This window comes from Danio rerio, chromosome 13 (assembly GCF_049306965.1).
Source record: "Danio rerio strain Tuebingen ecotype United States chromosome 13, GRCz12tu, whole genome shotgun sequence".
Lineage (NCBI taxonomy): Eukaryota > Metazoa > Chordata > Actinopteri > Cypriniformes > Danionidae > Danio > Danio rerio.
The window spans coordinates 39,918,780-39,932,500 of record NC_133188.1 but is presented as its reverse complement, the minus strand read 5'-3'; the positions used below and the strand labels follow the sequence as shown (position 1 = coordinate 39,932,500).

Here is a 13,721-nt window from a genome sequence, read left to right as displayed (position 1 = left end):
AACACTGCGTAGGGGCCCTATTGAGTGAAACGCATCTCATGACTATCTCAGGGTGGAGCCGAAGTTGGCGGGGCGACGGGGGCGGAGCACATCACTTAAAGAGCGGCAGCCCAGTCGACCACCCAACGAGAGGGCCAACAGTCTGGACAACGAGCGCTCATTGGACACTCGCTGCCATCTACAGGTCAGACAGAAGATCAACACACACCCCTGATACATTCTAGGCAGTGGCAATAGTGTTTATTTGGTTATACAGTTGAGGTCAGAATTATAAGCCCCTCTGTTTATTTTTTTCCTCAATTTCTGTTTAACGGAGAGAAGATTTTTTTTCTTTTTTTTTTCCAACACATTTCTAAACATAATAGTTTAATAACTCATTTCTAATGTCTGATTTATTTTATCTTTGCCATGATGACAGTAAATAATATCTTACAAGATATTTTCAAGACACTTCTATACAGCTTAAAGTGACATTTGAAGGCTTAACTAGGTTAATTAGGTTAACTAGGCAGGTTAGGGTAATTAGGCAAGTTATTGTAAAATAATGGTTTGTTCTGTAGACTATTGAAAAAAATATAGCTTAAAGGGGCTAATAATTTTGACCTTAAAATGGTTTTTAAAAATTAAAAACTGCTTTTATTCTAGCTGAAATAAAACAAAGAAGACTTTCTTCAGAAGATAAAATATTATCAGACACACTGTGAAAATTTCCTTGCTCTGTTAAACATAATTTGGGGAAATATTTAAAAAACAAAAAAAAAATTCAAGGGGCAGCTAATAATTCTGACTTTAATTGTATATGGTGTACATTTGAACTAAACTACTTCACTGTACTAATGTAAGTCTTTGTCCGCATCAGATTCCACGCAAAACCGTTTATGACCAGCTGAACCACATCCTGGTGTCAGACAGTCATCTGCCTGACAGCATCATCCTCATCAATACCTCTGACTGGCAGGGCCAGGTATGATTGACAGATGTCATTATATTGTGTCAATCATAATTTAAGGAATGTTTTAGGCATGTTTTTATTAGTGCTGGGTAAAGATTTACCGTGATTAATCAAATCCGAAATAAAAGTTTGTAATTGCATAATATATGTGCATCTAAGTATAAATACACAAATGCATGCATATATATAAGAAATCTTTGTTTATGTTTAGAAATAAAATATATCTATGAATGATAGAAATGAAATGTACATTTGACTATTTGTAAATTTAGTTTTGTATAGTTTAGTTTTTATGTATGAATTTGTAATATATTATGTAAAAGCAAACTTTTATCTTTTATTTTGGATGTGATTAAATGCGAATATTTTTGCACAGCAAGTCTTCTGTGTTAAATTATGATTATTTATTTTTTTCATATTTTAAAATATAGTTCATTATTTTGTAATGTGGATAAAGGCTTTTTTTGATCATAAGACTTTATATGTGTCCGGTGTTCTTCTGTCAGTATGTGTCTGAGGTGTTACAGAATCACGGTCTTCCAGTAGTGTGTACCTGCACCACGGCTGACATCCAAGCTGCCTTCAGCACCATCATCTCTCGCATTCAGAGATTGTGAGACACTGAAGCAGACACATGCACATGCATACATGCATACATGCATAAATACATTCTCATCCACATATACATACATACATACATACATACATACATACATACAAGCTCATACACACGCACATACATACATACATACATTCTGTAAATACAAATTCACACACATACAGACAGACACACACACATACATGATTACGAACGCAAACACACTCTCTCACACTTTCACATTCTCACTCACACTTGCACACACACTCACTTCTCCCTTTTTTTCACAGTTTTTCTGGGGTAATGATGCACTAATGTAATTGTAATGTAGTGCAACTGTGTAATGTTTTGTTCTAATCATTTTGAAGCAGAAAGACAAGCACACACACATACAAACACGGGTACTTCTTTCATGTTTCTGCTATTCTTTCTCAGTATTTCTTTTATAGTAACACACAGTGTGTAATATTGTGTCCTCTTCTTCTGCAGTTGTAACAGTAACTCAGTGACTCCTTCTCCTGTGCGTGTCGGAGTGGCAGGAGCTCAGCATTTCCTCTCTGTGGTCTTGCGTTTGTTTGTGGATCATTTGACACACAAAACACCCGACTGGCTCGGATATCTGCGCTTCCTTATCATCCCTCTCGGTAAGACCTGGAGTCAAGAGAAAAAATGAACAACCAGTGGCCAATAAAACACTAACAGAAGCACAAAAACCTTTGTGTGTGTGTGTGTGTGTGTGTCTGTGTGTAGGGGTTCATCCAGTGGCTAAATATCTGGCCAGTATAGACTACAGATATAACAGTCTGTTCCTAGACTCTGCGTGGAGAGATCTTTTCCACAAACCAGAGGCACCAACCTCAGGTAACCGAGATAATTGATCATATATATATATATATATATATATATATATATATATATATATATATATATATATATATATATATATATATATATATATATATGTATATTTCATAAGTGTAATTTTTGCTGTTATGCTTTATTTTTATAATTAATAATCATTTTTTTCAGTATGCAAAATTTAATGAAACAGATTTCACATTGTGTTTTTTATTAAATAATTGACTAAATAATTTATAATTGTTTAAAATAAATATTTACAAAAAATACATTGAAAAATAAATCTTCATCCCAAACAATTTAAAAATGGCCTGATGGTTGATTTTTGTGAGTTGTTCAGTAAAGGAATATGTCATGCATTTGGTTCTCAGATTTTTTTTATTATTAAAAACATGTTAATGTACAAACCCTGTCTTTTACCTCAGCCCAACTGAACCTACAGCTTTAATAGTTTAATAGCTTTAATAGTTTCATTATTTTGTTATAAAACTTTCAGAAATAGCAAGTTTAAGTTGTTATCATTCACATCAATTGGTTAAAAACATAAAATTATAAATAAATTTTACAAATAAATACTACAAGTATATACAGTAATACAAATAAATTTACAATTGTCTCCTTGTTTCTGTCAGTCCCGTCACATTTGCAATAAATTTAACATAAAATCCGTGCATTACACCAGAAGAAGCTGACTGATGATGGATGTGCTGTATCGTCGAATTATGTGATTTATGCTTGTTTTGTTATGGTTTTTAAGGGCAACAAGCTTAAAGGTCAGGCCCTGTCAACTTTTTTTATTGGTGAAAGTGTACGTTTCTGGGATAATGTCCTATTGACAATTATTATATATCATTTATTCTACTGTAAATAATTTTATTCTATATTCTGTCAGTCTGAATATATATATATATATATATATATATATATATATATATATATATATATATATATATATATATATATATATATATATATATATATATATATATGTTTAGAAATTAATTAGTAAATTATGTTTTAAATTTGTTAAAATAAATTAAATGTTTTCCTTAAACCAGTAATGTAACCTTTAAATATAAATAATAACAATACATTTTTATATCCATACGTTTATGGATGCATGGATAGATTTAATTTATATTTTAATGATATTAAGTGTTATTTATTTTAGATTAATAATCTTAACTATTAGAGGATCAAGATGTTGTACATTTTCTATTGCATTTTATTAAATAAAAGGCTAAATAAACACATTTAAATAATTTTAATAAATGTTTACAATAAACCCACATTAATATAAACAATCGTGTAAAGTATAAAGAACATTTCTGTCTGTCTGTATTTTGTTTTTGTTTAAACACAGTTTGTAGATATTTTACATTTGTTAATTTTAATTATAATACAACAAAAAATGTAGAATTAAATCAAACAGAAATGTTAGAAAATATTAAATTAATTTTATAATTTATAAATTAAATATAAATAACGATTTAGTTGCATCTATCTGTCAATGGAGGGAATATATGTTGCTTATTATTTATTTGTATCATATATGACATCATTAATGCTTGTATTTATTGTTTTGTACATTTTATTTATAGAACCTTTTATGAAAACATAACACGCAATAGTGTATATCATGTATATACACTACCAGCCAAAAGTTTACTTACCAGAAAATTATTCTGTTCATCAAGGCGGTATTTATGAAAACATTTATGACAATTTTGAATAACCGCTTTCTTATTTTTAGTAGTTTCAAATGAAATTATTACTCTAGTCAATTATAGCTTTTTATTACTATTAACATTAATAATGAAAAAAATAATTAATGAAGGGTCATGTGACTGAAGACTGGAATAATGAATCTAAAAATTCATCTTTAAAATCACTGGAGTAAATGATTAAATTAAATGATAAACTACTTTTGAACAGTTAGTTTATAGTCAATAACTCTTCACAGTTTTACAGTTTTTTTTCACAGTATTTGTACTTGTGCCTTGGTGAGCAGGAGAAGCTTATTTTAAAACATTTAAAAATCCTGCTGACCCCAAACTTTTGCCCGGTAGTGTATGTTATAAAAATGATCTCAGTGTTATAACCTGGTGGTACCAACTAGAACATGGCATGCACCAACACACTATGGAAACTATGGAAAGGGCCCTATATTCTATCATACATCTTCGGTTTGCCAAATCTAGAGAATTGTAACCTTTCTAGCCTGAGGGCAAAAAACATTTCAGCAAACCATTTAAAAAAACCTGGAGGTGTCATGGATTTCCACTCCATCAGAATCACTCTCTTGGCCGCTTTTATTTTTTAAGTGTACTCAGTTTTCTTATAATATATTTTGCTTTCCTCCTGTCACAATCCTCCAGCAGTTCAGGACAGTCCAGATGTGGTGTCCAGGATCACGCAGTATATGCTGGGGGCAAACGGAGCCCATCAGCTACCCATAGCGGAGGCCATGCTCACCTATAAGCAGAAGAGGTGAAAAACCAACACCATCCACATGCACAACATTCAAAACAATCATTCATACACCTTTCAGAGGAGGCAACAAGAGTGCTGTGCTGAACGTACTGAATATCAGATATCAGTGGGATTTTTAACTTCATAATAAAACATCCCGAGTGTCTGCAGTTGTATTTATTATCTAAATACAACAAAAAGAGTATCAATAATCCATTGATATTTTAAAAAAAAAAAAAAGCTTTGAATATGTGTTATTAGAGGCCGAGCTCATTTTTTCGGTGCTGTGAAGATGCAGATATCTGGATTTCCACTCAAAAACAAACTCTTAATCCATTTTGCTGCTCGTTTTCCAGATATTTGCATCTCATTTTGAGTCATGTTTGGACAGAAAGCATGTGAATGTCATTGTTCATCATCTCTGTCAGCGTGTCTGTAAATAACATGCTTTTATTTCTCTTTATGTTTTTCTTTTTTCTTGCCTTCTCTAAAGGAAAAAGAGCTTTCATTTTGATTTTGCAGTAAGGTATTGTGGTCCTCCTGTCTGTGCTGATGCCGTAGCCGAATCCATATCATCTTCAGTCTCGTTTACCTTCTGCTTCTCTCTTTTTTCTGAAGGGCTGGTTTATCTGTGAGAGAGCACAGAGATGCGGATGAAACTTCAGATTCTGTCCACACTTTGAGTCATGGTGAATTAGTGGGGTTTCTTTCCTGTAGCTGCCATTTTGAGAATTGCCATTCGTTGTATTTAGTCAGTGGTGGAATGAGTACTGATAAATCATACTCAAGTAAAAGTATCATTACTTGGCCAAAAATGTAGTGCAAAAGTTGTGAGTAGTGAGTATTGCGCCGATGCGTTTACATGCAATTGGTGCAGGGATGTGTAAACGTAACATTCTGTACTAGTGCATTTAATTATTGTTTAAGCAACCTATAACTCTAAAAAAAGACTGCTCATTTGAATTTATAGGAGTGTCAGTAATTGTGGCATTAAGTCTTCCTACAGTAAACATCCTACATCTTCTCATGCAGTCTAAACAGTCTCTAGATCTTTGCATGTAAAGATTTTGGATGTTTCTCGGGCACTTTAAATGCTTCTAAATGGTTTGCTGCATTTATAAAGTGGCCATGTCTTGGAGCTGTTCAGTATGATGTGATTTACTTTCCCTGTGCGATTTGATTGGACAAGAATTACAGGACCAATCCATATAGACGAGAAAAAATAAAATATTGACTGCAAGTTGAAGGAAAGTTGTGGAGTAAAAGTACCGGTACAGCACTAAAAATGTACTCAAGGTAAAAAGCGCTAATTTTTAAGGAGGTGTGTTAGGGCGCATTGTTGGTGCGTTGCTATTCTGAGAAACTGAAATATACCAGAATATGCTAGTATACCATTGACCAAGTAAAAGCTGGTGTTACGTCAAGCGCAGAGCACATTAGTTATATGTCTATACAGGTTCAAACGCTTAATACACACAGTGTGTACATCAATACACAAATATATTTGCATATAAAAAAATTAAAGAATTAAAATGTTACGAAAATGATTATTATCTACATAAATATAAAAACCTATACCTGCATGCCTTCTTCATGTCGGGGGGCTTTTTTAGTTTACTCATGACAATTTGCATTTGTATAATGTTATTATTAGCAGTATTATTTATTATATGCATATTTATATTTGTTTTAATAAAAACAAGTTTAGATTTGTCTCCTTGTCGGGTTTTGGAGATGTATGCATCACCAGCAAAAGAATAGAACGTGTGTTTGGATATAACTTTGTTAATGTTGTTTATTTATTCATTTGCTGGAAAATAGAACTGAATTTAGAAATAGTTTTGAAACAAATCTTTGTGCTTAACAAACTAAATTAAATATGTAGGCTAATGGATGTCTTCAGTGGAGTTAGTACAACACTGTTTCCTTATCCACAAAAGTTAAGGAGTAAAGGAGTAAAGAGTAAAATGAAAGTAAAGAGGTCGAATGGAGGAGGCTTATTCTTTATCCTCGTGCTGCAGATGGTCTATTTAACTGTTTTTTCGCTAGTGAAGCATTCTGTTTTTCCTCTTAAAAAGTCCGCCATGTAAATTGCAAATGCACCATGGTGCGACACAACTGACTCTTAAAGGGAATGGGAGATGAGAATCTGATTGGTTTAATGCATGTTGTGCTCCAAACACACCTATAACTCATTAAGAGAATAAGCAAGAATAAGGGTTAAACTGTATTTTTCCGTCCTTAAAATAGCAGAAATGGATTCAGAAATGCCTTTAATGCGTTAGCGCCATGTGCTTCAGACTTTGCAACTAGATCGTTAAAATAGAGCCCAGTGTTTTCTAAAACAGTTTTTTTTTTTTTGATGATGTGCGTACACTTTGCAGTGTATAGTTTTTTACCATGCCCTCTTTTCATCATCAGTATTTTAAAAATGGTGCCAGTACCTAAAAAAGAGCCACAAAATAATGGTTGATTCTGACATTAAAGGGATTGTTCACACAAATGTAAAATTCTGTCATTATTTCCTTATCCTTCCCTTCACTTGTTACAAACCTGTTTGAGTTATTATTATTTTTTATTTTTGATCCTTCCTTTCTTTTTATATATTTTGCTGGTTCTTTCCAACATTCTTCAGAAAATCCTGTTTTGAATTCGACACAAGAAGAAAATTCATAATAACCCAAAAACAACAAATTTTTCTTGTGAATTATCCATTTAAAGAATGACTTTATTTAAAAAAAACACCTTACAGCACAGCAAGTAAAACAAAGTATTTAACACTTCAGGATTTTTCCTAGTAAATATATTTTAAAAGGAGCTGTTGACAGGAAATCGACCCAGATTTTAGTGAAAACCCAAACAATCCAAACATAAAAAATGATCATAATTATTTTTAAAAAATCAGAAAATTTTGTTAAATGTAATAACAATGATATGACACAACGAGAAGGTACTAAACTACTAAATTGACGCATGTTTTATTGAGAATTATTTCTGTATAAATATTACAAGTAATATTTAATAAAATGAAAGAAGGGTGGCACGGTGGCTCAGAGGCTCACCTCACTGCAAAGGTCGCTGGTTCGAGTCTCAACTGGGCCAGTTGGCATTTCTGTGTGGAGTTTGCATGTTCTTTTCGTTTGGGTGTGGGTTTCCTCTGGGTGCTCTGGTTTCCCCCACATGTCCAAAGACATGCACAATAGGGGAATTGTGTAAAACAAAAATCGCCCGCAGTATATGTGTGTGAATGCGAGAGTATATGGGTTTATGGGCTGGAAGGGGCATCCACTGCGTAAACACGCTTGGATAGTTGGCAGTTCATTCTGCTGTGATGAGCCCTGATAAAATAAGGGACTAAGTCGAAGGAAAATGAATGAATAATTATGAACGAATTATTTCGGGAACTAATTTGTGCAAAAACAACTCTGAGTATACATGTGAAAGCTGCATATCAGGAATGTGTCTATGCTCACAGCACACACACACTCTTTCTGCTAATGATGATGTTCACATCTCATGCACTGTGGGATGCAATAGCATGTGTGCAAAAACCAGAGTATAGTTCAAGCTGTATCTGGAATGGTCTTGTTATAATAAAAGCTGTTGTGTGGAAAGAATCTGAAGGTTTTATTGGATCTCTCGCTGCTCTGGTGTATGAATATTACCGCCATCATCCTCTGAATACCTCTGGTGTCCTTCAGCAAAGCACACAGTGTTCCAGAGCCATTCAAATTGGAATTTCTTTCTCACATAATTTTTTTTTGGTGCAAAGGAAGTAATGATTTGTTCCCCTGGAAGATATATTTTAAGATATCTTCTAGATGTTATATAGAACATATTAAATACAAATTTAAAAAGAGAAAAAGAAGAAAACATTTGGAAAAATGTAGTTTAGTTTTTTGTAGGTTGTAATTATTTTTGCAATATTTTGCTTGAGTTTAATTGTATTATCTTTCAATTTCTAAATTTGTTTGGTGACTAAAATATTATTTTAATAAATATATCTGCTTAATAAATCTGTTTTGTTTAAATGCACTAAAATACAGTTGAAGTCAGAATTTTTAGCCCCACAGAATTAATAGCCCCTCTGTTTATTTTTTCTCCAATTTCTGGTTAACGGAGAGCAGATTTTTCTCAACACACTTCTATACATAATAGTTTTGATAACTCATCTCTAATAACTGATTTATTTTATTTTTGTCATGATGACAGTAAATAATTTTTGACTAGATATTTTTCAAGACGCTTCTATACAGCTTAAAGTGACATTTAAAGGCTTAACTAGGTTAATTAGGTTAACTAGGCAGGTTAGGATAATTAGGTAAGTTATTGTATAATGATGGTTTGTTCTGTCGACTATCGGGAAAATATATAGCTTAAAGGGGTTAATAATTGTGACCCTAAAAGAATGTTTAAAAAATGTTGCCAATCTAGCCAAAATAAAACAAAGAAGACTTTCTCCAGAAGAAAAAATATTATCAGACGTACTGTGAAAATTTCCTTGCTCTGTTTAACATAATTTGAGAAATATATATATATATATATATATAAAAAAAAAAATCTTAGGGCGGCTAATAATTCTGACTTCAACTGTACTTATCCTATATTCACTGAGTAATGAATAAAAATATTTATTTTCCAATCGAAGTGTACACAATTATTCTGAGCACTGAATATATATAATGGTACAAAAATAAACAGCTGATACATTTTCTGTTATTTTACAGACTTATTTCTCTATAAATTGTTTCTTATACATTATCTTATTTCAAACTACTAAAATGTCAATAAAATTCACTTTGTTAAACTGTAGAGTTAAATTTTCAACATCAAAAGTCACAATCACGGTCAACACATGCAATTCACAATTATTATATTTAAAATATTTATATATAAACTGTTTCCTTTGACATTTTTACATAATAGCGCCTGCATGTAATCTCTCAGGACAATTGATGAATTCTTCAAATGAATTTTTGGGTCTCATGGGGGATATCATTGCAAAATTGAGGATGCGAATGATATTAAATGATTCCACTTTTATTAAAAGGCAAAGAAATATCAGAGGTGAACTGAGGTTATGATGGAGGTAAAATTTCTTTCATTTCCTGTCTTAGCTTCGTTTTCATTTTTCTCTCCATCTGTGATCTCCCTCATCCAAGTAAACAGTCACCACACACACACACACACACTCTTTCTCTCTCTCTCTCTCTCTCTCTCTGGGTTCTGATTTTTCAACAGGGGCTTGAATTATTGCTGCTGATTCTGGTTCAGTCCTCAGTTATTGGTTTTATCAGTATCTCCTCATTCTGTGCTGTGCGGATTAATAATAGAGCATCTGAAAGAAACTTCTCTTTTCTTATGACAACTGCTTATATTTGGGCTCATGCTGTTTTGTTTTAGTGGTGGTTTATTATTTCTGTTGCTCCTGGTTCTGGGTTTTTGCTCTTCTGAAGATCAGAGATGGTTTAACAGAACATATCGGTTAATTTCAGTCTAAATGTAAATCACAGAAATATTTTATTGATTGTAAATATCAAGGTTATTTTAGTAAACAAAAACTAAGACTTAAACTGGTGGTCAAACTTTTAATGAACTGAAATAAAACAACTAATTCAAAATACATTAAAAAATATAAATGTATAAATTAAAACTAAATAAAACTAACTCAGTGCTCGCAGTTTTGGAATTGCTCCAAAGCGCTTGCAGCTGAGCATTTTTAGAAGAGTACTGGTATTTTCAGCTCTGCAAAAACCCTTCGGTGGACGCCTGCTCTTATTGTTGCTACATTTATAATCTTTGCATTAAACCATCTCTGGATCACATAGCCTGAATCTGAGCCCTGATTGGCTGATAATGCTTCATTCTTTCCTTTAGTTTTTTTCTGTTAGCCTTTTTTTTCTCGTTATGCTATGGCGTAGGTCAGAGAATGGCATTGTAGAAACAGTGGATTGTAATTACGCTGGCATGTCCTGCATTAAAGCATGTCTCAGTTGCTGGATGCAATCAAAATAGCCAATTGTGTTTAATGGATTATTTTATGTGGTGGGAGGAAATCAAAGAATTACATGGAAGTTTTAAAGTATAGTAGTTGTCATTCTTGCTATTGACGTGCATTTATTTGATGATTTAATTGATTGGTTGATTCATAGATTGATTGATTCTTTGGGTCATCAGTTTTTCTTTTTCTGTATTTTTTGGTCGTTTTAGTTTGATCATTTTTTCTAATTATTTATGACTCGGAATAATGATTAAAACACCACACAAAAATGTTCATTGTTTTTTTCATTAAAATATTCAATCTAGTTCCCAGTAGAAGTGAATGTGTTTGCCTAAATCTCAAACTAGTTTGATTTTAATTGGCTTCATTGATTAGTCATTAAACCATGTGTTCATATTCATGTCTCTTTTTTTCCCCTCTCACAGTCCTGATGAAGACTCCTGTCAGAAGTTCATCCCTTTTATTGGGGTGCGTAAACCTTTTACGATGAAGTATTTGTAGTTTGATGTATTTTAGCAGGTTGTATATGACTCAGTGCTTTCTGTTTTTCACATGTCTGCAGATGGTGAAAGTGGGGATTGTTGAACAAACATCTGTCGCATCTGGTTAGTTACGCTGTCAGTGTATTATTTATTAAATGGGACTGTTTGTTGAACGAATATTATAGTATTGTCAGACTTTTACGACTCGGATAATACAATTCAGAAGCTCAAACTTCGCAAAATGTAGTTTTTGTTTGATGATGGCCTAGATCAGTGGTCACTAGTAGGTGGATCAAGGTCCATGTCCAGAGCCAGAAGCTTCCCATACGTACCTGGACATTCAGCGGTCTGCACAGATCTGTTACTTCAGTCGCGCTCCTGCTAGGTGTTCTTTGATCGCTCCAGCTGTTTTTTCATTTTTTTACCTGGTGTCTGCTAAGAAGGTTTTCTTATCGATTGACTGTTTCCGCTGAATTAAGAGAGAGTAGCCGAACGGTCTCTCTTTGCTTAAGTTTCATTCACTACGATGGTTTTGATAAGCGATAACTCTTGAATGATTGTCAATGCAAATGCGCTGTTGCAGTGGTAATGCAAGCCATGTAATGTAAACAGAAGTAATCAATACTCTAAAAGTGTTCAAGTATTTTGATGTGTTGACATAACTATTATCTGCATAATTGGTTAAGACTGTTGAGTCAAGATGTAAAACAGGGAATATTTAAGCTTTTACTATTTTTATTTTTGAACCATTTTATTTGAACATAATTTTTAAAATGGCCTACTTTTATTTAAGGTGCTGTATGTACGTTTATGACTCTTCTAAAGCATAAAATAAAGAACTACAGCAGTTATTCTGCTTTTAAAATGTGTGTTACGTGCTGCAAAGCTGTCTTTGTTTTGGTTCTTTTAACCCGCCCACTGCCAGTTTAGCCAATTATATTTCAGCACCCTAGGTTGTCTTGGTGGAAAACCGCATATATCATTCATTCCTACAGAAAGGCTCTCAAAGCATGCACTCATGACTGAAATGCAACCTCTGGTGGACAGTAGCAGACTCCGAAATGAGACACAGATTCAGAGTTCCACATGAGGGTATTAATTAGTATATCATTTCAATATCATGAGTGTAAACATTAGCCAAACTAGCTCTTTTTGGTCCTCTATCTGGCAACCTGCGTTTGTTTTGATCCATGAATGCAATACTTAACCACTAGGTGTCAAACTTACATACTGCACCTTTAATTAATGATAAAGTGTGCAAATCTACAGTCATTTGTGTGAAGTATGTTGCATTGTAAATATGTATATTGTTATTTGAAGTTTTCTGTGGCCATTTTTTTCTAAACATAGCACATACCATTCCGTACCGAAACTGTGACTCTAAAACTGTAATAGAAATATAACCGTGAGCAGATTGAACCATTGCACTTCTAGAGGCTGATATTTATTTGACCAAAAAGTAGATTTTAATAACTTTTAACATACTGTGTACTATACTGTATATTGTATGTACACACATATATATATATATATATATATATATATATATATATATATATATATATATGAGAGAGAGAGAGAGAGAGAGAGAGAGAGAGAGATTCTCTCAATGTCTTAGTAATATGATGCTTAGCTTTCTGTTTAAAAAAAAAGGCTTTGTTTATTTTATTGTGGGGGCAAAACATATCCAATGCAATTCAATAAAGTCATAACTGAGATGTATACAAAATAAATATTCCTCTAAAGTGTAAAATATCCTGTTTAATAACATTTTAATATGCTTTTTCTAAAAATAATGGATAAACAATCAAGTTAATTCTTCAATAAAGTTGAATTACATAAAGTTGATTCTTTAAATGTTTACTTTTAGAAAATGCTTTACCTTTATTAACATAATAGACTGTGTATAAAGCATATTAAGCAATTATTTAGACATATAGCCAATTCTAGATTAATATTTAAACAGTTGTTAACCTAATATAAACATTATAATTGCTATATATATATATATATATATATATATATATATATATATATATATATATATATATATATGAATATTAAGTATATATATATATATATATATATATATATATATATATATATATATATATATATATATATATATATATATATATATATGAATATTAAGTATATATTTAAGGTGGTTGATGAATGATCTGTGTGTTGGTAGGTGACTCGGATGACGCTGCTCCTGTAGGATCTGCTCTTATGTCCTCTACTCCTCCTGCACAGATCTCCCCATTATTGAAAGAAGCATCTCCAACACCACCCTCGTCTCCGTCTGTACACATGTCCAGGTATAGACACACACACACTCACAATCTCTTGAGGTTT

The 13,721-nt window shown here is 32.4% G+C and overlaps 1 protein-coding gene across 8 annotated transcripts in view; it reads left to right on the top strand.

Moving 5' to 3' along the window:
* The window catches only part of pacs2 (phosphofurin acidic cluster sorting protein 2), an 81,300-nt gene that overhangs the window by 59,778 nt on the left and 7,801 nt on the right, over positions 1-13,721 (top strand). For 2 of the 8 annotated variants that reach the window (XM_073920008.1, XM_009307484.5), the window contains exons 13-22: positions 52-184; positions 860-964; positions 1,459-1,565; positions 2,040-2,194; positions 2,301-2,411; positions 4,790-4,898; positions 5,374-5,406; positions 11,307-11,349; positions 11,444-11,486; positions 13,558-13,684. In XM_073920008.1, the coding sequence (XP_073776109.1) occupies positions 52-184; positions 860-964; positions 1,459-1,565; positions 2,040-2,194; positions 2,301-2,411; positions 4,790-4,898; positions 5,374-5,406; positions 11,307-11,349; positions 11,444-11,486; positions 13,558-13,684 (966 nt within the window). 8 annotated transcript variants of the gene reach the window in all.